General features: G+C 42.5%; 1 protein-coding gene across 2 annotated transcripts in view; it reads right to left on the minus strand.

Annotated features, from left to right (window-relative positions):
* epc1a (enhancer of polycomb homolog 1 a) overlaps positions 1-27,822 on the minus strand; it is a 96,565-nt gene that overhangs the window by 67,104 nt on the left and 1,639 nt on the right. Inside the window, exon 1 of one of the 2 annotated variants that reach the window (XM_083651550.1) lies at positions 19,906-20,090. The exons of the other annotated variant lie outside the window; for it this stretch is intronic. Within the exon in view, the coding sequence (XP_083507676.1) occupies positions 19,906-20,058 (153 nt within the window). The 5' untranslated portion in view covers positions 20,059-20,090. Of the gene's footprint in view, positions 1-19,905; positions 20,091-27,822 lie in introns of those variants that run through there. 2 annotated transcript variants of the gene reach the window in all.

Consider the following 27,822-nt stretch of genomic DNA (forward strand, 5'->3'; position numbering starts at 1 on the left):
GTGTTTCAAGAATAAAGCAACAAGCTGCGTCTTCCACTTCCACATGGTGAAAAATATCCATAACGTAAGTTCTCTCTGGCATTGGGTCTGTGTCTCAGTAACATAAGTTCTCTGCAGCATCAGGTCTGTGTCTCAGTAACATAAGTTATCTGCAGCATCAGGTCTGTGTCTCAGTAACATAAGTTCTCTGCAGCATCAGGTCTGTGTCTCAGTAACATAAGTTCTCTGCAGCATCAGGTCTGTGTCTCAGTAACATAAGTTCTCTGCAGCATCAGGTCTGTGTCTCAGTAATGTAAGTTCTCTGCAGCATCAGGTCTGTGTCTCAGTAACATAAGTTCTCTGCAGCATCAGGTCTGTGTCTCAGTAATGTAAGTTCTCTGCAGCATCAGGTCTGTGTCTCAGTAACATAAGTTCTCTGCAGCATCAGGTCTGTGTCTCAGTAACATAAGTTCTCTGCAGCATCAGGTCTGTGTCTCAGTAACATAAGTTCTCTGCAGCATCAGGTCTGTGTCTCAGTAACATAAGTTCTCTGCAGCATCAGGTCTGTGTCTCAGTAACATAAGTTCTCTGCAGCATCAGGTCTGTGTCTCAGTAACATAAGTTCTCTGCAGCATCAGGTCTGTGTCTCAGTAACATAAGTTCTCTGCAGCATCAGGTCTGTGTCTCAGTAACATAAGTTCTCTGCAGCATCAGGTCTGTGTCTCAGTAACATAAGTTCTCTGCAGCATCAGGTCTGTGTCTCAGTAACATAAGTTCTCTGCAGCATCAGGTCTGTGTCTCAGTAACATAAGTTCTCTGCAGCATCAGGTCTGTGTCTCAGTAATGTAAGTTCTCTGCAGCATTGGGTCTATGTCTCAGGCATAATAATCCCACAACAATCAGGGTTTTGTGTAAAGGTGGCTTGTCTCTCTGTGTCGCTTCCCCCCGCTGCCCTGCCTTCTCCTAGACACACAGACATCAGCAGCCTGTGTGCTGTGGAGCCTGAGTCGGGGGCCAAAGTAAATATCACTCTTGCAGGTGCAGACATTAGTCTATGACATAAAACATAAGATTATAAAAAAAAAAAAAAAAAAAAAAAAAAAAAAAAAAAACTCGTAACGGACAAGCCCGTCTTTTATTGTCACACGAACACCACAATACATGCATAATGTCAAATTCAAGCAGAATTGTTAGTGTAGGAATCAATGCAGTACCGGACTCGCACACTAAAATAATGGTCGCAAAAATGCAGTCTGAAACCCATATGGAGCGCTGGAGTGAAAGGCATGTGCCACTGAAATATTTCACGTCTTTTAACACATTCACTGCCAGACGTTTTTTTTTTTTACTGTAGTTAGCTTCTGCCAGAGGGTTTTTTTGAGGATTCTGGCTCATCTTTCAAGACCCGAGGATTCTTTTCTGCTAAGATTTTGTGAACACACAATATCTCAAAAGAACTAATAGAATGTGTGCTTTCTCTGTCTAAAAGAGTTAGTTTGTAGAGTTAGTAGTTATGTAAGCATTAGCAGTTGAATACAGCATGGTTTCAGCGTCAGAAAAATTATTCAGAGATAAACGGCTTTTTGTGAAATTCGATAGAACAGTCACTTTAACCATTCATTTTTGGCATCAGTAAGACGTCAGACATCTAAACAATAGTTTTGAACAGTAATTTCCTCCATAACAGCAGGAAACCCCCCTCTGCTTCCAACTCCTCCCTCCGTGGGCGTTCTTCTTGGCTGCAGCGGCCGTCACAAGCTTGTCACCAGTCTCACTGCTTTGCTGCTGCTGCTGCCTGTCTGCGCGGCCGCTGTTTGAGGAAGTCTGGATGGACTCGCTCGCTTCTTGGAGTTTTGGTTGAGAGCTTTGATGAAGGTTTTGCGATTCTGGTCATATTTATGCTGCGTGTTTCAAAGTGTGTTCCACCTGTAATCTATTATGCAAATTTGCAATCCCGCATCGCCAGCAATCAGCGCGAAAACGAAAGCGTTTTCCCCCATCCATTTTCATGAGAATGGCTGCTTTTTGCTTGCCTTCCTCTAGTCAGGAGAGCACTGCCGCCACTTAGTGGGTCGGTGGAATGGGTTGTAAACGTTCGGTGGCTCCAATAATTATATAAGAGATGTAAAAGGGTTAGATGCACATCCCACGGTCAAATTTTTTTTTTTCATTTTTTTGACGTATTAATACGTCATTGGCAGTCAACCGTTGGATTATTTTTGACGTATTAATACGTCATTGGCAGTGAACGTGTTAAAAGAAATCGGCTTTCCTGATTTTCAACCATATTTGTGTCATTACAATGTCAGTAGTTGGATTAGACAAGGAGCCTTTACCTCCCCTCACTCAACCCTCCTGGCTGATCTCCCTTATTCACATATTTAGTACACCGCTCTGACCCGTTTTACGTCACGACCGCGTCAGAGCGGCGTACCACACTTGCAGCTTTAAACTACAAGTCTTGTCTGGGTGTGCCGCCATGGTCCCGCCTCTAGAGGTCCTCCACGCCCCTTCACAGCTCCTAAACCAAAACAAAAGGCAGCCATTTTTTTCCACCGCATAGCATAGGCTAGCTAACGTTAGCTCCCCTAGCTGCTTGCAAAGAACCATGGCCATATCTCGGGTAGGGATGCAGCGGTTTCCGGTTTGAAGGTATACCCCGGTTTGAAAAAGTCACGGTATCAAAACCACTAAGATTTGCCGTCATACCTTCTCCACGGTATCAGCTGTTTCCCCAAAACAACGTGCCGGTTGCTTGCAGAGTGCAGCTTACGCGGCCCCTCCCCCTTGCTGCATGCCTACCTAGACGCACAGTAGTGAGGAGCTGCCCTTGACTGTGTTTACAACCGTGTGTGTGATAAAGCAGGAGAACGCAAGGAAGGACCCCCCTGAACTTTCCCCCCATCTAAAAAGATGACGTCGGCTGTATGGGAATATTTCGGCTATTGTAAAATCACAGATGGCCATAGCCTCAACGCGAGACTCATCAGAATGACTGATGAGTCTCGCGTTGAGCCTAGGATGGCCAGGGCTTAGATCTGCGTGAGCACGACCCGTCGTTATTTGTCAAATTCAAGCTACATTAAAACGTTGTCTTGCTTCAACATACATCGCATTGGACATAAACTATTTCCACCCACAGGTTTGAGGAGTAGCTAACAAACGTCAGATAAATGCTCTCTCTATGCTAACGTTACCTACTGAGGCAGCTAACATGGCTAATTAGCTAGCTAACACCAGCTATCTTTCTCCACTAACGTTAACGTTAGTTGACTGAGCGAACGGCGCTGTACAGCAGGTCGTTATCAAAACGTATTGCACTGAAGAGAAGTAACATTAGAGAATGACGAAAGACTCCTCCAACCTGTCAGTGGAAAAGTATGCACAAACTTTGTGTGTGTGAGTGAGAGAGAGAGAGAGAGACAGAAACAGGGACAGAGGCTGTGTGTGTGTGTGAGGAAACAATAATTGTGTCCAGTGTTCACCCATTACAAAAGAGAAGCGTGTATTTGATATTATTATGATGTTTTAGTTTCACATCAAATTAATTAGATTAAATCGTTTACATTTATAAGTAAGAACAGTACTATATTAACATAGTATAATAACAAACTATATTAACACATACTTGCCAGTTAACTGTAATTACAGTTGGAGGTTACATTAACATTTTTTCTCAGTCCACAATTCAGCAAACTGTTAAAAATAAAATAAATTTTGTTCATTGGCATTTTTTACACATAAAGGTCCACAATACCGCGATACCGTGAAACCGTGGTATTTTTGTCCAAGGTTATCATACCGTCAAAAACTCATACCGTTGCATCCCTAATCTCGGGTACGGAAGCAGCTACAGACACGGGACTGACGCCGTTGGAAAGCTCGTCGAATTTTACATCTAGTAGAAGGTAGGGATGCAGGGGTTAACCGGTTTGACTATTAACCGCGATTTAAAACGTCACGGTTATATAACCGCAGAGGCTCCGCTACACCGAGTGTTTTGTTTCACAACAGTCCGTCAGTTTAAACTCCCATGCGGCGCAGACGGCGCTGGAAGGAGAGGAACCTGTCTCTCTCGCTTCGTTTCCGCACGGACTATTTAGCGGAGGCACCAAACACAGGCAGCTGCCATGTCTCCCAGTAGTAGCCAGTCTGTAGCCTAGCCATGGATGCCCAACATAAATGTTGCAATACATGTCCCGCAAGGTTTCTGAGATTAGGGGAAAGTCTGAGCTGGTGTTACGTTAAACCAAACGTGGGGAAGAGGCAGCGGATTTGTTTAGCGTTAACATACAGTCATTGACGTTAACGTTAGCTGTTGTGGCTAATGTTAGCTAGCTGGCCATAGCCTAGCGTACATAGTTCCTCAAGCTCGTTGTGACCAAACATCCCCGCATTTAAAGCACTTCATGCTCCCAGCGCTGGCCTAAACCATAGAGAACCGCATGCTTTACACGAAAAGAAACATCAAGGGTTTGTGTCAACTCCAAAAGCAACCCGCTAACGTTACATGTAGGCCTAATAACGTGAAGCTAACGTAGCTAGCTGCTTGGCAGTCATGATCTGACTGAGACAAGGAAAACGAATGCGCACATTTACATAACAAACACCAGTCAACACCACAGAGTGTCCTTTCTTTAATCCAGAGGGAGCATTTTCCAGTAAAAAGTGAAACGACACATGATGGCTTATAGTGAGGCTTTCCATGCCTGCCCCATCATCACTTCAATAGAACTGACCCCAATGCAAAATTCATTTCAGACGGCACATTTAGTTGCCAGTAACATGCCAATAAGAGTCTAAGTTACTATGCCTTTTGTGTTTTTTTCTGCAGACTAAGCAGCTATAGGCTTTCGCTTCTATAACATAATAATAAAATATTTTTTGTATTATATATATTATATCAGAAATGTTGTTTGTTTTATGTTCACAATAGTGATGTCAGTTAGATTTGATTAGGTCAGAGCCATGGAATATTAAATCATCCATCTTTGCTCACTACATCTGCCCTTTCTTCTTTTTTTAATCCCAGGTGTGCATAAAATACAGGTTAAGAACTTATTTTTTTAAATACAAAAATGTGAAAAAAGTAACAATAGTATGTTTAACGTATCGGTTATTGGCCAGGAGAATATTTATCGGTTAGCGTAGGCCTATACTATCGGCTGTAAAAATCCATATCGTGCATTAGTATTCCGGAAGGCAGCAACTGTTAAGATTGTGGGGGAAATACAATAAAACCTCTATTTAGAGAATGCTCATGTGATTTTTATACGTCCATAACAATAATCGTGAAACCGTGATAATCGTGGTTTTTTCTCAGACTATAATCGTACATCAAAATTTATAATCATTGCATCCCTAGTAGAAGGTGCGTTGAAGTTACGAAATCAACGATGGGGGCGCTGAGCAATGTACCATTTTTTACATGTCAGTTACAACATCAGATGCTTATAACTCCTAGGAAAATGGCTTAAACTGCATGAAACTTTGTGTGTGAAGACATCTCCCGACATATATACTTCGGTTTAAAATTGGTGCAATTTGGAGCCAAAAAAAAAAAGGTAGCTATGCTATTGTTTATCCAAGAAAAATGCCTTCTTCTTCTTCTTCTACTATTGTTTTATGGCATGCCTTCTTCTTCTTCTTTGAGTTTTATGGCGGTTGGCAAACATATATATGTGCATTACCGCCGCCTACTGGAGTTTGATATCAGCCAAATGCCTGAGGGGTGGGCGTGGACTTAGAAAACCATGAGCCCAGTGCATTGTGGGAAGTGGAGGATTTCTGCACCTCGCACCCGCCTCTCCCCCCCGCCACCCCCACCCCACAGAGTGTATTTTCTTTGATTTATCAGGCTATGAACAACCGATTCGAAAAATTTAAACGGATTCCAACTCCATAGGTGCGTTACATTTAATAAATCTTCATATTCACCATGGTAAAGCCATCCTTTAACCAATTAAGGGTGTCGGTTAGTCGAAAGTAAAATTAACCAAAAATCCACATCCCTACAACAAAGCGTTGATTGCAGATTTGAGCGTCGATTACCATGGCAACGATTGAAGCTTCGAAGTGCCGATTTTTTGGGGGTCAGCTCTACAAGTCACACAATAGCTCATTAAGCTAAGTAACCAGCACCAACCTGGTCAGTTTATCACAAAATCACATAATTGTTCTATATGCAACCTGTGTAGGCCTATTCTCAGTGGTTGATGCAGCACATGGCCAAGCCAGTCAAACTATAACTGTACCCGATTTTGCTGCTAAAGTCTTTCACGGTTCCAGCCTCCTACACATTTTACACATTGTCCATTTCAAAATACCACTACTTTTGTTTTTAACTTGATATGGAGATGTGGGTCAGTGTTCAATATGACATGCCAATTGTGGCTGGATCTGGATATCAATCTAGTCATTTCAAGCCATAGCTGAAATGTTGAGCCAATACTTTTCCCATGTGTTTTTGTGGCTGCCAGATTCTGTAATACCTCACAAATGTTAAATTTTACATACGGTATATATTTCCAGACTTGGGAATTCTGTTTAAGCGGCCAGGGAGTGATCAGCCTCAAGTGTAACCCAGAGCCCCATAGGGAGCGCTGCGTGGAGTAACGCTACGTGCAGACTGCAGCGCCGTTTGTCGCATGTAGACACCTGCTGCCGCTGCTGCCCATTCATTTTGTATTGGATACGTCGCCAGGTATCCCAGCATGCTTTGCAAGGCGACGAGCGGCAGACGGCAGTGACGAGAGGAGGGGCCAATTTGAAAGCGACCAATTGCAGACCGAAATACAGAAAGACAGCCAATCAAGCTGCAGCACTAAGCGACTGGCAGGCGACAGCAGGCGTCTACATGTGACAAACGCCGCTGCAGTACTCTGCACGTAGCGTAACAGCAGAACCAGAGCAGAAGTGTGAGCTGGCATGTCAAGGGCTCAGCTGTGTCCAGGGATGAACCATCTGCCCCTGGTAAGCTTATCAACAAGCCCGGCGTTGTAAACTTTCGCTAAAGGGGAAGGGGCACAAAGAAGACACTACTACTTCAAACTGGACCAGAGTGGATGTATCTACTGAGGCTTAGGGGAATGGTTCTGTAAGGAAAAGGTCACTGGTAGGATCCCTGCAGCAGCTAATGTGTGTGCAGCAGCTGCTGAAGCTCTACCTGCTCATTCATTGCTGGTTGCTCTGAATGAGCCTGAAGTGTATTGTGATGACCCTCCCACTCTCTGGTGGTTGGGGTCTTTAGGCTGATCGAGTGCACGCGGACCCGGTGAACTCATTGGGCTTTAATTAAATACCCCCTAAAGTGAAAAATCTGTTTTTCTTTGTGTTCCTATTGGATGTTTGAGCTTCACTGTGCAGAGTTTGACACTAGAAGGCTGTATCCACAATCGTCTGCTGAAAGTGGAAAGTTTGCTGTCTGTCCACCTGTCTGTCTCACATGCGATCTAGTTAGCTCTATGTTGGACCAAACAGGGACTTAAGTTGAGCTATAGGGGAGCTAGCTGCTAGACAGAGCCATGATCTGTTTGGAGACCAATAATAAGGACAACAAACGTGCACGTTTACATAAAAACATCAGTCGACATCAGATGTCGTTTCTTTAATCTGGTGGAAGCATTCCCAATAAAAAGTGAAATGACACAGACGGTTTATTGTGGGACTTTCCATGCCTGCCCATTCACTTCAATAGAACTGTCCCCAATACAAAATTCAAACGGGTTAGTTGCCAGTAACAGTAAGAAAGGCAGAAGTAGTAAGCAAAGGATGATGTAATATTCTATAGCTCTGACCTAACCAAATCTAACCGACATCACTATTGTGAATTTGTGAATACAAAAAAATGAACACTTCTGACATAATATCCTATCATATCAGTATTTTAGTAAAAGTGTGTCACTCAATACAAAAAACAAACGCTTTGATCGAACCGAAAGCCTATGGCTACTTAGTCTGCAGATAAAACACAATGACAAAAGCCATAGTAATTTAAACTCAGGTGTGCATAAACTACAGGTTAAGAACTTATTTTTTTTACAAAAATCAAAAATGTGAAAAGCAGATATTTATCGTTATTGTACCGGCTGAAAAAAATCCACCCCAATGTCTATAAATGCCCCCTATCTTTAGAACATAAGCCCCCCCCCCCCCCCCCCCCCAAGTTTGCAAAATGCATTTTGGGCCCTGATCGTTGTGTGGAGCTATGGGTGCTGAATAGGGACAGATCAGACTGCAGGAAGGCAAAGCACTATTCTTCCTCCTCGTCCTCGCGCAACTTCACTATCTTCCCAAGGATGGATTTAGGGATGCAGGGGTTAACCGGTTTGACTATTAACCACGATTTAAAACGTCACGGTTATATAACCGCAGAGGCTCCACTACACCGAGTGTTTTGTTTCACAACAGTTCGTCAGTTTAAAACTCCCGTGAAGAACCTGTCTCTCTCGCTTCGTTTCCCGCACGGACTATTTAGCGGAGGCACCAAACACAGGCAGCTGCCATGTCTCCCAGTAGTAGTCAGTCGGTAGCCTAGCCATGGACGCCAGCACCAAAATAAATGTTGCAATACATGTCCCGCAAGGTTTCTGAGATTAGGGGAAAGTCTGAGCTGGTGTTACGTTAAACCAAACATGGGGAGGAGGCAGCGGATTTGTTTACCGTTAACATACAGTCAAATGACGTTAATGTTAGCTGTTGTGGCTAATGTTAGCTAGCTGGCCATGGCCTAGCGTACATAGTTCAACAGGCAGCGGTCCTCGAGCTCGTTGTGACCAAACATCCCCGCATTTAAAGCACTTCATGCTCCCAGAGCTGGCGTAAACCATAGAGAACCTCATGCTTTACACAAAAAGAAACATCAAGGGTTTGTGTCAACTCCAAAAGCAACCCGCTAACGTTACATGTAGGCCTAATAACGTGAAGCTAACGTAGCTAGCTGCTTGGCAGTCATGATCTGACTGAGACAACGAAAACAAATGCGCACATTTACATAACAAACACCAGTCAACACCACAGAGTGTCCTTTCTTTAATCTAGAGGGAGCATTTTCCAGTAAAAAGTGAAACGACACATGATGGCTTATAGTGAGGCTTTCCATGCCTGCCCCATCATCACTGCAATAGAACTGACCCCAATGCAAAATTCAGACGGCCCATTTAGTTGCCAGTAAGATGCCAATAAGTTACTATGCCTTTTGTGTTTTTTCTGCAGACTAAGCAGCTAGACTTTCGCTTCTATAAAATAATAATAAAATATTTTTTGTATTGACTATTGTGATACACTTTACTAAAACAATCATATATCAGAAATGTTGTTTGTTTTATGTTCACAATAGTGATGTCAGTTAGATTTGATTAGGTCAGAGCCACATCTGAGTACATCTGCCCTTTCTTTCTTCTTTTTTTAATCCGAAGGCAGCAACTGTTAAGATTGTGGGGGAAATACAATAAAACCTCTATTTAAAGAATGCTCATGTGATTTTTATACGTCCATAACAATAATCGTGAAACCGTGATAATCGTGGTTTTTTCTCAGACTATAATCGTACATCAAAATTTATAATCGATGCATCCCTAGATGGATTGAGCTCAGTTTCCAGTGAAGATTCTGCTATGAGATAAAACTAGACGATCTAACAAATTGAGGGATGTCAAGCTTGTCATGCTAGACCGTCGGCAAGCTGGCGCAATAAGGCTCTAAATTTTGGCTATGTTTGGGCGAGGGAAAAACTATATAATTAGCGAGGGCATTCACGAGTCACGACTGAATTTGAGTAGTCATCGACTACTTCTAGTCGATATTAATATTGCGGGAAATATATATATATATATATTAGGGCATTCACTGACTAGTCGACTAGTAAAACCACTAGTCGACACTAGGCATGGGTCGATTTCCGGTTTTACCGGTTCGGTTCGGTATACGAGCCCAAACCGGTTTGATCACGTGCGAACCGAAAAAACCTAAAAAAAAAGAAGAAAAAAAAAAGTTTTTTTTTTTTTTTTTTTTTGCCAGTCCATTCTGATTGCACTATTGTTCGTATTAGCCTCTTCTCAAGTTGCACTAGTAGGCAAAAGTCTTATTTTGTTTATTATGTTGATGTTTGAAGAAAAGTTAAGCTGAATAGTTATGAGAAATAAAAACAGTGTGTTGTTACAGTTAAAAGGTTCTGCTTATTTGTATTCAGTGTTCGTGCTGGTTGGCAGCATACCAGCTTAGAGGTGCATTATCGCCACCAACTGCAGCCGCTTTGATACGTTTTTTTGGGGAATATCGAACCGGTTTCAAAATGTTCAAACCGACCCATGCCTAGGCCCTATATTGTGTGAATTTGTGAGTTTTGAAGTTTATAAGGCAGCTCAGCTGTAAGCCAATCCATTCTGATTGCACTGCTTGTGTTTTTATTAGCCTTTTCTCAAGTTGCACTATAGGCAGAAGTCTTATTTCATTTATTATTTTGATGTTTAGAAGAAAAGTTGAGCTGAATAGTTATGAGAAATAAATACAGGGTGTGTTTGTTACACAGGTGTCCTGCTTCTTTTTATTCAGTATCATTGCTGGTTGACAATACCAGCTTAGAGGTGTATTATCGCTATCAGGTGGACTGAAGTTGCACTACAGACAGTTATGGGCGACACTGTGCTTAGTAGTCGACTAGTCGTCGTTTTCCCTCTTTCCACAGTGCAGTGTTAATAATGCAGTACAGCAGATATGCCACTGGGGGGCGCTGCCACGCTGTGGGTACCTGGCGACCATTTGCGACCCTTCCAATCGACGAAGAACAGCCATATATATATATATAAAATTCCCCACCCATTCAAAATGATCAATTCTCGTCAGAAAGGTCTGAAATACAACCAGTAAAGGGTTGACTAATGTAGGCGGAACCAACCTGGGGGTATGTAAAATAGCAGAGCCCTGATTGGCTCTGAGAGGCTGTTTACAAATGAGCTGCTAAACCCCAGCAGCTTGTCTGAGCTGGAGATAGGGACTGTTTGACTACCTTACATTCTGTTCATTAAACATGGCATAATGCAGAAAATGGTTGTTCAAACAAATCTATGTTAAATGTATTTCTTTATATTGTTTATTTCTAAAACCACAGATGAACGATGAGTCGACTATGATGTACAGTGTTGTTGACTAGCGGTTTTGATAGTCGACTAGTCTGTGAATGCCCTACAATAAGCATGATTAAATGCTTACAGCCATAATATTATAATATAATAATATAGATGTTTGAATATATTCAAACAAATATGTATTTTTTAGAAGGAATACTCGAATATCGCTTTTGGCCAATTTTGACAGCCCTAATCAATATCAGTTCCTTCAAATGAATATCGATTCGATATCGATATATATATTTTTTAACCCAGCCCTAAGTGACTTCACTGCTGACATGACATCCAAATCAGACGTGACAGTATAAAACAAAGAGCAAGTTTATGAACTTGATGCTTAACCAAGACCACGTGGGGTTTGTGCTCTCAAGTACCGGTAACTTGTTCCACAAAACCTCAAACCACCCCCTGCAAGCCCCGACAGGAAACCACACACTCCCTGACATGCCGGTGAACTCTTGGCTCTGTCAATTAAGGGACCTGCATATTAGGGACGTGCATAAGGAACCAATTAGATCAGAGCCTGGGCCAGAGCCGCATTTGCACGCTTCTCTGGAGGATGTTAGCTTGGCAGTCTGCAGCAGACTACCCTGGGCTGCCCCTGACCTAAAGAAACCATGATCTTTCACAGCTGTCATACTCACAGCCACGCTTCACAGCCCGGGATTTCCTCTGCTTAGGAATTGGGGGAATGGGGATAAAAAGGGCTTTTGTGAATGCCACATGGGAACCAGTAAACCAAGTTATTCTAGGACCTTTTGCAAATGTCTGTTTTAATCAGAATCCAATGTTGACATGGACCGTCAATGTAGCCTAGCCCACACAATTTACAATTACATTCTAGACATTTAGCTGGCACCATTATCCAGAGCAACTTCCAATTTTGTATTTACATTTAGACTTTTTAGATTTAGATAGACTGGTATACTAACTTCAGATTTCTATTATATCTGTCTTGTCTGTGGATGTTGTGTGGTTCAAGGACACTGAGGGAGCACTGCTGCACTAGTGCTGCACGATTAATCTAATCGCAATGTCAGCACGTGCGATTACATAACCGCAAAAGGGTGCGATTATTATTAATTTTTTCACATCTTTTTGAGTGTGTGTGCCTCCTCTAAACTAACATTACACGCGACGCAGCAAACACACGTTTCTCTGCCATCACACTGGGCATCAACACTAGCGGGAGACTTCTCCCATGCACTCCCGCAAATAAGTAATGTCATGCGCAGCAAGGTTCGCAAACTTAAGATCTTACCGAGAGGGAGAGAGAGAACATCCATGATTGCTAACAGCTAGCTATGCTAATAACTAGCTAGCCGTTCAGAAATGCATGTAAACAGCCGTGTGATTAGTGAGAAAGTCAGTAAAATAAGGAGAGAGCTGCAGGTGCTTATGCAGAACTAGTGCATGTTTAAGTGCACAGTGGGTATGACCTGCTGTGATGAAGAATATAGCGAGATCAGGGCTCCAGTAGGGCTGAACGATTAATCGAATTTAAATCAAAACCGAGATTTGAAACAACGCAATTAGATGAATCGCAAAGGCTGCGATTTGACGATTTAACATTATACATGTGACATGACTGCATGTAGGTACACGTGACGTGACGTCGTTACGCAGCAGCACGCCGTAGTAGACGTGACGTATGTTGTGCAGCAGCAGCACGCAGTATCAAACGTGGCTGGATGGAGGAGAAAGCATTAGCTGCAGTCTGCAGGATAGCTAGCTAGCGATTAGCGAACTTTACAAAAGTTGACACATTATTCACTCTGACTGGATTTTTACTAGTGCACTGACTGGATTCTCTACAATGGAAGGGCAGCTATGTAACAAGACTCGGAAGTGTAATGGCTAATGGAAGTGTTATGCAAGCGTGGTGCATAACCACCGACAACACTTCAAACGTCATAAAAGCTATGGAAATCAACAGATGGACCAGAGTGACTCCAGTGCTTCGGCCACAGACTACACCTCGCCATCGGTACGTTATTTAGCCTAGCAGCGAGGGCTAGCAAGTTAACTTTACTAGCTCTCTACCTAAGGAGATAGCTCATTTAGCTAGTAAAGTTAGCTTGCTAGCCCTAACTTGCTAGCTCACCTTACATGTTCTGGTTAGCTTCCTTCCTCTTCCCCTCTCACTTAACATTCTCAGTCTGACTCTGCCTGAATGCAGTACTTGCATTGTAACGTTAGCTTGGTAAGCCTACAGTAATGTGTAAATGCCCCTCTTTCTTTTTCAGAAAAGTTCCGAACAAGCTACATAAGTCAGAAAATGTCCCACAAATCAAGGCCCGGGTGAAGAGAGAGATGGAACAAGTGCAGGTGGCACTGAAGGTAACCTGCATTAATTCTCTCCTCTCCCACTCGCTTCATTGAAACACTGCTTGTGTATATATAGCCTGCCCTGTGCCACATCTTTGGTGTGTGAATGAATGTGTGTGTGCTGTGAATTGCATTAATGTGAAACTTAACAGTTGTGTCTGTGTTTTGCAGGAGAAGAGGGCTGCCATCACCCCAGATGCTGCTGCTGTGCCTCAAAGTGCAGCACAGAAAGGAACCAGGCCATAGGCTGCAAAAAAGGCCAAGCGATCCTTGGGCAGTTACTTCAAGAGCTGCGGCGATGCTGGTGCTTTTTGTTTTGTTTTGATTGTTAAAGACTTAAGACTTGAGTTGTGTCTCAGGGGCACTTTAGACGAGGATGGTTTCCTATGGAAACTAGGGATGGGCATCGAATTTCGAATTTTCGAATAATCGTTGTTATTATCAAGGTCGACTTTTATTATGGAAAATCGAAATTCGAAAAAAAAAAAAAAAAAAAAATTTTTTTAGTGAAATGTTGCATTGTCTCCCCTGAAGTATAGTCGAATCGCTTGGTTTGAGCAAGTAAAACAATTTATTTTATAAGCATTTTAATTAAGCAAGGTTTCTGGAAAAATGAATGGCGGATGAAATCCCATGAAGAGGGAGAGGGGGTGACTTTGGCACCCCTTTGGCACTCAGACCTGAGCCTACTAAATATTTAATGAACCACTCATGATTGTCAAAACAGTTTTTTATTTTCGAAAATGTCAATGTAAAAAAAAAATTAAATAAAATTTTTTTTTTTTTTTTTTACATTTTTTTTTAAATTTTCGAATTTCGATTAAAAGTCGACTTTGGCCAGCGAATTTCGAATAGTGTTTTTGCTAGAAATGCCCATCCCTAATGGAAACGGGGAATTATTTTATCGTTAGTGTCTCCCTTTTAGACGGAGCGCTTAGGAAACGACACATTTTGGAACCACCCTCCAGAGTGAAACTTGTTTGAGACGCTTCCCGCTGAGCGCTCCACTCAAATTAATAACTCATTAACTCAAATCAACTCTCAATAACTGTCAAACTAGATGACGGTTTTGAAGTCATTCATCTAGTTTGACAGTTATTGAGAGTTGATTTGAGTTAATGAGTTATTAATTTGAGTTAGTGTGGACCAGTGATGTCACTGGTCCACACTTTAACACTCAATAACTGTCAAATTAAATGACAGACTTCAAAACAGTTTACAGTTTTCTGATATACTACTGATGTTCTAATGATACAAAGCTGGTTGAAAATGGGCGGAGTGTTCCTTTAATGCCACGATTCCAAACTCCCAAGAATCGATTCTTCTTTGTATTGTAAAAAAAAAAATGTTTTTTTACAGTGCACCTGAAGGCAACATGCAAGATACCGGCTGAATAAGTGTCCAAATGTTCATGTCATTTGTGTACTGTACTGCCACGGTGCCACCACCTCTTGCACTTAAGAACTCTGGTTAATGTATTCCCCCCAAAATCTATAAATCCTCTACAGATCCCCCCCAGCTTATAAATCCATTTTATCTGAAGAACATAAGGGGGGAATTCCCCCATAGTTTGCAAAATGAATTTAGGCCCTGACTGTAATACTTCAGAAGTTGAATTTGAAGTTCAGCATTAATACATTTGTCATTTTTTGTCTTAGATTTACCTTTGTGTGTTATTGCAATATAAAACTACATAATTGAGAATCGATTATAGATTCTGGAATCGAGAATCGTTTGAATCGAGAATCGATTCTGGAATCGGATCGTGACCCCAGGAATCGGAATCGGCTCGGATCGTGGCTTAGCCGGATCGGAGCACCCCTAGTCTTAACTAAGACCGACGTAGGAGTTACGACCAGGCCTAGTTAAGACCACTTGGTGCAACTGGCCCCAGGATGGCTGGCTGCGGACTGTCCTGTGTTCTACTAGCGATAAGGATGATACGACTTCCAGTCGGATTTTCAAAGTAAAACGATTCGGCCCAAGTCTAAAGCACTCTTTTTGTATTTCCCCTGTCTTTCTATGTGAGAGATCTTGATTGACCTTGCCGCACGCTGGCACAAGAGCAGGGTGAGAGAGAGACAGAAAGACGCTACAAATTTCAGTGCGTGTTATGAAAATATTTATACGCACTGGAAGATTTTAAGGTGGGAAAATGTGTGTAAATACACACTCTGGAGCCCTGGAGATTAACAAGGTTGAGCAGAGAAAACCCCATTGCAGCTGCAAGCACCAGCACCTCCAGGCTTCTAGCTAGCCTGACGTCACATGACGCCTTCATGGTCCCCCGATAAAGTCTGCAGATGCACGTTACCTCGCCTCTCTCTCAAGAAGCATCATGTGAGTGTGGCGTCTGTCGCTACAAAAGAAATAAACGGGGTGTATCATTTTATTACTGGACATGTAACTGACTTTGCAGTCTGAGCCATCTTCTATCTGCTAGTAACAGTGCAGTTTCTATTTTTCTGGTGTTTCTTTTTTACATGTTTGGGACAGGCAAATCTCAAAATGTTGTTTTTTTAAGAGAATTTTATTTCAAATTGTTTTATTTATTTAGTTTTAATACATTTTAAATTGTAATATATTTCATGTATTTTTGTCCAACGTTATCATACCGTCAAAAACTCATGCCAGCACATCCCTAGATACCATTTGTTTATTATATCGCAATCACACTCACAATATTGTCCACCATAATCGCTAAACGCACCTTTCCCCCAAATCGTGCAGCCCTAGGGAGCACACAGCTGTTAATGGACACACATCAGGGACAAATTCAGAAGACAGTTTGTCCCGCTGTTGAACTGTAAAACACAAATGAGCGTCCCCCACTGCCTTATTCTCTCTACATAGGACGCTTTGGGACTATTCTCCACACTTGACAGTAGTAGTGCTGCTTTTTCCCTCATGGCCACAGATGCAGATTGAGCAGAGACAAATGGAAATGTATTTTCCATCCATTATGTGTTCCCGAGAAAATTAGATGACTCCAATAAAAGTTGCCATGGCAACAAAAGTGTGGCCTCCAGCAGGTGTTTCGACTGGAGGAAAGCGAGCATGTCTTGTTCAAGGCCGTCTGCCTACTCAGTCCAGACATACAGTCCTATATCTTGAGTCCAGGAAAGCATTAGTGCACGCAATAAAACTAAACAAAAAACGGATAAGGCTATGGCTACATTCCTGACAAAAGTCACTGATGTTCTACACCAACAGACATTGCAACTAGTATCTAAATCTTGCCCTTCGTCATCAAGATGAACTACAAAACACCAAAACACGCGAGTAAAAACATGCAAAACACTGCTGGCTCTGGCACGAAAACGCTGCATCTGCAATCTGGGTGCGTTCCACAAATTCAAAGTGCATGTGGTCATTTGCCTACGTAATGTGTTTTGCAACCCTTGAAATCGGTTCAAAAACCCATCAATGTGATTTATGATATAGCCTACCTGTGTCACAACAACAAGGTGAACAGTTTTGCATCATTGCTGAAAAATGCAAAACTGAATAAGGGACAACATGTAGTGCCCAAATGGCCAGTGGTTTAACTGTTGAATTTGACCTTAAATGCTTATTGTTGTTTGCGAGATAAATGTGATCTGACCGTCTTTATCTTTCTGCTGGACTGATGCATAAGAGCAATTTAGCTACTCTTTCATTGAGTATGTTTTGAAACGTATCTTGCTTTGTTCATCTCGTAGGCTTAGGCTATATATTTTCTTTTATTAGGCCTATGTCACTTGTAATATTTTATTAGGAGACTTCAGCTCTACCTCTTGAAATATAATATTAGTGCAAACTTTACAATGGCAGACAGCATGACGAAGACGGCTTGCCCGCTGAAACGGAATAAAAAAATAAAAACAATATAAGTGAAGCGTTGAGTCAGTGTGCTGTACACTTTGCTTTGCGAGTTCCTGCTATCAATTCCAGCTAACCTGGCAGAGAGTGTGGCATGTGTTTCTTTATTCCTTTATTGACAGCATTCACAGGCCAGCATGTGCTCCCTCAGCCAGCTTGGTGCAGCTATACCCACTGTCACCGGACAGGATGTGGGTCAGGGAGCTAAGCCATACATAGCCCTGTAGTAAAACTGTCCTCTTTATCTCTTCTGCCACTCTGTTATGTAATGCTGTGTGTGTGTGTGTGTGTGTGTGTGTGTGTGTGTGTGTGTGTGTGTGTGTGTGTGTGTACAGTAGGTGGGGGAGGCTGGCAGAGGGGCAGGGAGGGAGGCTTTCTGCTGACTTGACGGTCCCAGCTGTCTGTGTTGTGTTGTGTGTGTGTCTGCTGAGGCGTCTCACACAGCAGCACAGAGGGGCTCTCCTGCTGATGCTCTGATGAGGTGGCTAATGAGAATTCAGCAGTAGGTCAGGGTGAGACATTTGCACGAGCTAATATAATAGCCATTGCTAGCATGTGTCTGTCCACATTGACACGGTATCAAAACCACTATGATTTGCCATCATACCTTCCCCCCGGTATCTGCTGTTTCCCCAAAACAAAGTGCCCAGGTCGCTTGCAGAGTGCAGCTTACGCGGCCCCTCCCCCTGGCTGCATGCCTACCTAGACTAGAGCACAGTAGAGAGGAGCTGTCCCTGACTGTATTTACAACCGTGTGTGTGATAATGGCTGAAGCAGGAGAACGCAAGGACCCCCCTGAACTTTCCCTCATCTAAAAAGACGACGTCGGCTGTATGGGAATATTTCGGCTATTCTAAAAACACAGATGGTCCGCACATACTGTAAAAGTCCGCAATACAGTGGTATTTTTGTTATCATACCGTCAAAAACTCATACTGCTGCATCCCTAGTGACAGACATCTGAATTGACCAACCACGGACCTCGTGCGCGGTGCATCTTGTCCACTCATTCTTCCTGAAAGACAGCCTATCGCTACTTTTTGGTCTCTCGCCTCACAGTTAAGCCTTTTCGCGGCGTTCCACTGAACGCGTTTCCTTGCGGGCTGTAATATGGGAGTATATGTAATATGACCTAACTTCCGTCACAGCCCAACCAACCACATTTCTCCACCAGCATCTGGACGGAGCGCCGAAAGTCTCGTGATTCAGACCCTTGCTGGAAGCTTGCCAACGTCGACGGTGAGTCTGACGACGTGAGACTAACAATATATAGACGTCTCAAATGAATTATGGTGGTTTAGTTTCTATCTAATTCTTCTGAAGGCACAATGCAAATCAGTTCTAAATTGAAACGGGATTTGAATACAAACAAGATTACCCGAGCTAATACACAAGACAAACAACAAATAGGGAGCAGCCAAAATGCACTGCCAAGAAGAAATACATACGGTAATATTCGTATTAATATCCTTGGTCAGTCTAACAACAAAGAAGACATTGCGCAAGAAGCAACATAACTCAATTATTAGCCAAACAAAAATATACTTGAAAACACGAATGCTAATACTAGTACATTACTCTCAATTACTATTCTTACAATACAATTTAACCAAAGTATAACATTTGGCTTCATGACTATATGAGGCTACAACAATGAATGTGATGCCTAAAGCATGACAGCCTGAAACAGTGTGGCAGGTTATTGTGCCCTCATCCCACAAGTTTGCAGCCCTTTCAAAAGCAAACACAATTCACACTCAATGCACAACTGTTTACAAAGCACAGACTAAAATATGCATACTGCAGGCTGTACTCTTCTATTGGTCATTTGCCTTTGCTTCTCAGGATATGTGCAATTTGGTGGATGCTTTTTATTCACAAGTTTTAAAAGATTTATAAAAAAAAAAATATTCAGAATACTTCTCAGCACTGAGTGCATATAAAACATGTCATGCTTTACAGACTGAGCTGTAACGTTACAAGACCCCTGTCATGCTGAAGACACGCACGAAACTGCCTCTTAAATAAACACTATCACAGCAAAGCCAAAACATGGCATGCTTTTAACCACTGTGCGTGTATGATTCCACTGAGGGTAGGAGCTCCAAGATTTGTTTTTGTTTTTTTTGCCAAAGAGATGACAGCCAGTGTGCAGCAGCAGCTACACATGGCAGGCCCAGAGCTGTCAACTCACAGCACCTAGCTGTCAAACCATGCCGGGGCTCAGTGTCTCCCCCTGGCCTAAGCTCACGGCAAGTGCACCACGTCCGAGGCCCATCCCCAGTCGCCTTTACCAAAGAGAAAGTCAACAAAATGGTGGAAGAGCTACAAGTCACGTGATTTCTTTGTGCTTTCGCGTCCGGATTCCTGTGACACAAATGCACACAACACGGCTTACGAATCAAATATCAAACCACTGCACCCTTGCGATAACACTGACGGTACAGCGGAGCCACAATATTTAGGATTCATCGAGATCCGTCGTGTGCACGACAAAGTAGACATGGCGGCCATTTTGCACACAAGCTTGCGCAGGCAACATAGCGGCGCCCCTCATATGAAAAACACAGCCACAGTGATCCACCAGCAGCCCCGCATCGACAAAACATACCGATTCCTCCTCCTTCTCCATCCCGGTCGGCATCTGCGGCACTGCCCGGTTGATGGAGGCATACTCGTGCAGGTCCGGTAAATCCTCGCAGCGGAAGACGGGTAGAGGCTTACTAGCGTCCAGCGCCCGTGCCCGAAACGACAATTTACTCATTTTTATAATACAAGATGCAGCATAAACCTATCCGATCTGCTAGGAATAACAGCAGGCCTGCAAAGAGCTCTCATGGAGGAATCGGTGACGGGTCTCTGAGAGTCAGCCGATCGATCGAGGGCAGGCTCGGGTCTGTAGCAGCGCCAACAGAGCCGGGCAGGCCCGGGTCTCGATCGCTCTCTGTCGGTCTCTTTTTCCCTGGGCTCCGCTGTTCCTCCCCGGTTCAATACGCCATGGCCAACATGGCGGACATTACAAACTCTTGCAGCTCTCCGCTCGCTCCTAGCGGCCCAACCCCCTCGCTCGCACAAACAGCCATTCCCACGCAGTTTCGCGCGCGTGCGCGTTCGCGCAGCCCCTTGGGGTACCGGGGAGGGGGGAGGGCAAGATGCTGATGAGGGAACGTGAACGTCCTAGGCTGGGGATGTATTCATCTTGTGATACGCCAAGATGATGCTGACGTAGGAAAACATCTTTATTCTGCATATTTATATGATTTTATATTGTATTTAAAATGTAGCAATGAAAGATACAGGGTTGCCACTTTTTTGTAATGATAGATCTCATTTTCAAGGACATTATTTCAAAATTACAGGGCAATAATTCACAGATAATTCACACCTTTGTATATGTGAACATCTCTGTGAATTGTTGCCCTGTAATTTTTTAAGTCTTGTAAGTCCTTGAATGCAAATTTGTTTCCGATCATGCTTACACATCAGAATGAATCATTAACACTTAACATAAACACAAATAAATAAAGCAATCTAGAAATCCTTAGCATTTCTGCTTGTAGCCTATGCGGATTGTGATACTGTAGATATCAATATCAAGCTTGGCCCAGCAATTTCAGATGACGGTGCGCACTAGGCTAAATTCAAGCACTTTTAAGGGCCTCTTTATCAATCCAAGTTGATGGTGGTTGTTTTTCTTTCAAGCACTTTCCAGACTGGCAACCCTGAAGATAGAAAGCGAATGCCTGACTGTCACTGCGCAACTTCCATTTGTGGACAAAATGCACAATCACCATTTAGATACAGGCTGAGACCGTTTCATTGCCTTACAAGGATATTCACAGAAATGCAGAACTTATGACGTTTGTTTGAATTAATGTGCAATCCAGAATATGCCAGTGTCCTGCCAATTAGACTCGATTGTTTGCAAATATCGCCACACTGTGGCACAAACATCTAACTACAGTTCAGCACTTTGACCAGTGGATTGTCTGGAATAGAGGCAAAGTGACCGCCTACTTCCTGCTTCAGCACTGTACCAGAGATTTTCCCATGCACATTTCATAAAATGCGTATAAAAATAGTTTTACTGGTTCAAACCAAACGGTACAGATATATTTAGAAACAGGAGAGCTTGCATAACATTTCACTGGGACCAAAATGTAAAAGGGGTTTAAAGAAAATATATTTTTTACGTTGTTTTTTTAAGTTTTGGTCCGAGTGAAATGTTCTATGGTCTCTCCCGATTATAGCGTTAGCTGAACCGTTTGGTTTGACGAAGTAAAACTATTTTATAAGCATTTTACAAAATGTCTATGGGAAAATAAATGGCAGATGAAAATCTCTGGTACAGTGCTGAAGCAGGAAGTGACGTTCCACTTTGCCTCTCTATTATATACACTAGCTGAATACAAATTGGAAGAAAGAAAGAAAAATAGAAAGAAAATCACTCACTGCCTGACAACTGAGCTGTCATCCTTCCTGTATTGCAAAATGGTCCAAATGGTTGCCATCTGGTCTTTTACATAAATGGAAATATAATGTACATGCACATGTATAGGCCTTGGTGTTTATAATAATTTAATAAGTACCTAATAGGGGTGCACCGATCACGTTTTTTGCCACCGATTGCCGATCACCTATGAGAAATATCTGCCCAACCGATCATTGACCGATCACCGATTACCGATCACTGATATATATACGGTATATATTTATTTATTTTGTAAGCAGCTATAGCAGTCTATTATAGAACAGTTTCCATTTTACATATAGGCCTACATTTCATGCATCAAATTGAAAGTGCAGCACATTTTCTTTTTTTTTCTACATCAATATTTTATACTGTGTAGGCTAAAGGAAACCGCCAACATGATTTTTTGTGTGTGAGATAATTGGAGCACAAGACTGTGTTGAACTAAATGGCTAGTAGTTCAGTCCAGTTCCCTCAGTTCAGTTTATAAAAGAACAAAAATCATTCCACTTCGGGATTTCCATGTTACCAGTTCAATGCAGTTCAGTTCACTCAACAAAAATACTCCATTTTCCGGGATTGCCCTGTTACACAAGAAAAATAACTTTGACTCAAGGAAACTCTTTTATCGATTAAGCTAAAGCGGCTAAAGCTAACCGGAGCTATTAACGTTAGGAGGATACACGCAAATATGGATCAAACACGGACTTAACAGCATGCAAATGCCTCGGTAGGCGGGAGGACTGGAGGTAACTTCTCTGCTCTAATCACCAGCTGATTTGTGTGATTCAAAGACGCAAGGGGTGTGTTGACAGTCTGGTGTGGTGTGTGGAGGTGAGTACACTGACAAAAGCAAAACGTGTGCTTTGCAACACAATGATATAAACGTTAGAGCACAATATGAAAGTTAAACGATAGACATTGAAGACATGAAAATGGGCTGCCTCATGTTTCTCACGTGCAGCATGATCGGCTATGCAATCGGCGACAATAAAGTAATATCTGCAATCAGCAGATCACATATTTGAGGTCAAAATCGGCCGATACAGATTGCGTGCAGATCGATCGGTGCACCCTAGTACCTAATTATGATTAAATCTCCAAAATGCTCTTCATAGAAATGCCACAGACATGCAAATACAACCATGAGAACCCACAGAAACCCAGAGAAAACACTAACCATACACTCACTCAGCATTCACTTTATTGAGTAGACCTAGCTACTACCAGGCAGGTAATACTCCTTTTGCCTCCAAGCCAGCCTGACTTCTTCAACAGGGGCATCCCAGTGGCTCACCTGGTAGAACGCGTACCATTAAGGTGTTGTCCTTCACACAGCCGACCCAGGTTCAAAGCCAACCTGCGGTCCTTTGCTGCATATCCTTCCCTCTCTCCCTCCCTGCTTTCCTGTCGCTGTCTAGCACCTACCATCCTATCAGATAAAGGCAAAAATGGCCCCAAAAAGAAGAAAAAAATATATATATACATAAAACAGGGTGCTAGAAATGCTCCACAGAGATCTCTTGGTCCATGCTGACTTGATCGCATCACACAGATTTTTTTCTGCAGTGCAGCCTCAAACATCCCATGAGACTGTGGCACATTACAGTAAACGTAATGGGCTGTCATATACCTGGAACCACCTTGAGAAAATTTTGTTTCACTTCAGTGAGCTTCAGTTGCATGATATAGATATATATTTATGCTATATCCGGATGTTGCCAAACAAAGGCAAAGCCTTTTGAGCCTTGGAGTAGAGCTTACTGCAACCTGAGAGGTATGTTGAATGTAGAGCTCTATCCACCTTATTTTTGAATGCCCCGCTGTACAAATAATTGTGGGTACAAGTTCCGGTTTAACGTGACTTATTGTTGCAGCTTGCCATTTCCTAAAACGGTATTCTACTTGATTTGTACCCTGGCTGAATTGAACATAACTTGGCCAATAAGTATGTAACATACCAAATAAAACAAACAGTAATGTCTTTATTTGATGTAGAATGCAGAGGACATGTAACTGTTTCCAGGAATATTGTATTTACTGCGCTGCTCTAAAATAACGTTAGTGGCGCGCGGCTCAGAGAGCCTGTTCGTCCTAGAAGCTAGGCTTGTCGCAGTATTCGGTGTTACCGGTCTTACCCGGTGGCGAGACATACACAGATTACATAACCTGCCCACCGGTAACACCTTTTATTTTTATGGAGGAAGAATTGAAAGGAAAACTGCAGTTTCAGCATGCGCCGGTGTAAATTACAAGCGCTCCCTCTGGACTGCAGTGTGGCTCCGCTGTTATGGTTAGACCACCAACTAACGTTAGTTAACACTATGCATCTTATGAACACAAATGATGCCCTCCTCATACACATGTAGGTAAGACCCTTAGCTAAGCCTGCATGCGTGTGCATACTGTTGTCACTGCAGGCCATCTCTGGAAATGTGCCTTTTTTTTCCACAGCGAAAAGTCGATGCTAACTTAGCATCAATGCTAGCGGGAGGGAGGATTTACCAACATTCAGTCATGCTTACTGCTGCTTGCTGGTATTGTTAATCCCATGCCAGAAAAAGTCTCCAGGTGTGTCGCTAACGTTAGTTTCTTTTGAGAAAGATTGTCTCCACGGGCGTCTGAAAAGTTGTCTGGAGTCAGATGCAGCCATGAGTTGTGATGCAGCCAGTGTTGTATAACTGTGAGTGTCCATGCTAACGTTAGTACTTTAAACAGCAGCAGCATGCGTCTTGTCTCTATGAACCTACAGAATGGACGGTTAAAGCATAGACTTTTGCTTACTTTAAAACTTGTATTATCAACGTACATATAACGTAATGTTCGCTCTAGTCTAGCTGCTATGGATACCCGACTGGTGTCTCACTGTTATTGTTCCCGGGAACAACATGCACTAGTAGGAACTAACAATCCCGGTGTAACCGGTAATACCGGTGACGTCACATGCTTATTATTCGGTGTGAAAATGTTCACACCGTGGCATCCCTACTAGAAGCCACTCGCTTTGCGCCAGAACACAATCGATTTGGGGGTGGAACACGCCAGGATTGGCCAACGCCAACGGCAGTGCCCAGAACTGTCGAATCAAATCATCGATAGACCCACCTCCCAGTATTTTCAGGGTATCAGAGATAGATAGAGAACGTTAGAAATATAGCCAGCCACGTTATAAACAACTAACCAACGCTGATGGGTCCGTATGGAAACGGTTTTGCCCGAAATGGTTAAAAGTTATATCAATGTGGTCATTCAGTGGTGTTTTACTGCCATGTAACATAACTAACTAGCGGCTAATATTAGCCACAGTATGTGATTACCCACAATGCACTGCGCTCTTAAAGGGATATTTATCGACGAGATTTTTGCCAAGCTGGACCTGATTAGTGATTTGCTCCGTTCGCCCAGACGGGTGTCAAGCTGTCAGCAACAAAGCTGGGAGGATCACACCAGAAGAAAAACCCATAGGCATCACGGCCGCTAGAAATAAGGTGGATAGTGAAGTAAATGATGACATTTTGATCATACTCGATCGGTGTGATGTAAAAAAAATAAAACGATGAAACCAAATAAGGCCCATGATGAAAATAACTATTAGTCTATCCTTTAATTTCACCAAGAGCCCTAAACAAGAATACAGTGAGTCAATCTCAAACTTCTTTACATGATCTATATTGATGGATAATTAGAAAAATATCAAGAATTAGCCTATATGGTGCATTCAGGGTCCGAAATTAACAGTAGCCAACCGCCAATGACAAGTATTTTGCATTTAGCCAGAAGGCTATCGGCCACATGGCGAGTAGCCTAAATGTTTGTACCAAAGTAGTCATCTAATTAAAAAACTCTCTCTGTTAGTATTGTATTAGCTGCAGTTTTGTAGTTGACAATAGTGTTAAGACAGTATCACCATTGGTTTTTGGCTATTACTGTAAATGTACTACAATTGTATTACAAATGGTTGTCTTAGTGTCAGTGTTACTGTGCTTTTAGTATTACTAGAATTAGTATTTGTGTTGTTCACATTAATTAAGTATTAGTAATGTTACTGTTAATGACAGTATATTTACGTATACGTGACCCAAAAAGGCAATTTATTATTTTGTCCGGTAAAAAATATGCTTGGCCGGTGGACCTTCTTGTCTACCTGGCCGGTGAGTCAAAAAGTGAATTCTGGACCCCGGGTGCATTATCCTGTTCCATTCTTCATATGGTCCAGTTGTGACAATCATACATCCGCCCACTGTAGCTTCATATTCTTGATCTTAGCTGACAGGAGTGGAACTCGGCATGGTCTTCTGCTGTTGTAGCCCAACGGCTTCAACGTTGTACAAGCCTTCTGAGATGTCATGCTGCACTGAGCTGTTATGTACTGTTGTGTACTGGTGGCCCACCCGTTAACTTGAAAAAGTCTGCCCATTCTCCTCTGACCTCTCAACAATGAGCCGTTGTTGCCCTCAGCCCTCGTCACACCATACGCCGAAGCTACACTGAAGCTACGCAGCGCGGAGGCAGCTTCATTTTAGCGTCCTTCTTAACAGGCCACCAGGAACACCAGGAATCTGGAATCTGATTGATTGATTCTGTAGATGGATGTCTTGCAAAGAGTGGACCAAAATCCCTCCTGAGATGTGCGAAAACCTGGTGACCAACTACAAGAAACGTCTGACCTCTGTGCTTGCCAACAAGGGTTTCTCCACCAAGTACTAAGTCATGTTTTGCTAGGGGATCAAATACTTATTTCACACAATCAAATGCAAATCAATTTTTATCTTTTATATAATGTGATTTTCTAGATTTAAAAAAATCTGTCTCTCACTGTTAAAATACACCATTAAAATTATAGTAGGAGTCAGCCACCTACTTGTGACAGGTTGACAAGTGTGATTATAATGTTTATGTTTACTATGGGGGACCAGCAACTTATTTTATTTACCTTATAGCACTGACAGATAATTTTATAATTTTACTAGTTTCAAATATTTGGGTTTTCAGGATGATATAACTTGTGGTAGTTTATTTGGTAAAAGTGGAACTGTATTCCTTCTGGTTTTCTTCATTGTTCATGATTTTGTGGAAAGCATTCACTATAGAGTCTATAGTGGCTATAGTGGTAATTTCAACTCATCTTTGGATCTAGCTTGGGAGAACACACATTTGTGCTGCTCATCCATAAAACTGTTAACACTACATAGGCCTACTACAGTATATTCTGTAAATGTCTTTATACATACCTTTGGTTTACCTAACCAAAGAGGTTCAAATTATTTAAACATCTACACCTAGACAGAGAGCCCTCTTTCTCTCACATAAACAGGCTACACAAATTATGCCATTGAGGTGACACTACTTTTATCCAAATAGTCTTAGACCATGTTTAGACGACAACCGTCTCTGCATAAAACAAACTAGCGTTGCGTCCTCACCTATTATTTCGCATTTACACACAGCTGGTGTGATAACGATTTGCGTGCAGACTGTCAGGCTGACTGAAGCCGCAAAAGCTTCAAGTGAGCGAGAATAACATTGAAACTTCTGGTTAAAACCTTCACAATAATGGTACCGTAAATTCCGGACTATAAGGCGCACCGGTGTATAAGCCGCACCTGCAGAGTTGACTGTTTTTTACATATATAAGCCGCACCGGTCTATAAGCCGCGGGTGTTTTGATGTTTAATTACCATATGTAAGGCTTCGTGCACAGAGAGGATTGTCGGGAAAGAGATGGCTGTTTGGGGAAGCTCCCATTTATTAACATTTCAACAAAACAAAAGTCAGGTCACTAATCCCCAGACAAAATCACACATTGTGAGATGCTTAAAAATCACCATCGGCGGGAGCTTTACTCCAGATACTGTGCAGCCAAGAACACAAGTGAAATTCGTTCTCTCGTGACCTGTGGTTCTCAACGTGATGGACGATTCACCTTTCTTGTTAACAGTCCTAGTGAGAGGCAGGTCGAACGTCAAAGGCACTTCATCCATATTTATGATCTGCTCCGGTCCGATGGAATATTCCTTGATCTTTCTTTGTGTGAATTCGCCGAAGTTTGTAATTTTC

Source organism: Poromitra crassiceps (genome assembly GCF_964638095.1).
Source record: "Poromitra crassiceps genome assembly, chromosome: 2".
In the NCBI taxonomy this organism is placed as follows: Eukaryota; Metazoa; Chordata; class Actinopteri; order Beryciformes; family Melamphaidae; genus Poromitra; species Poromitra crassiceps.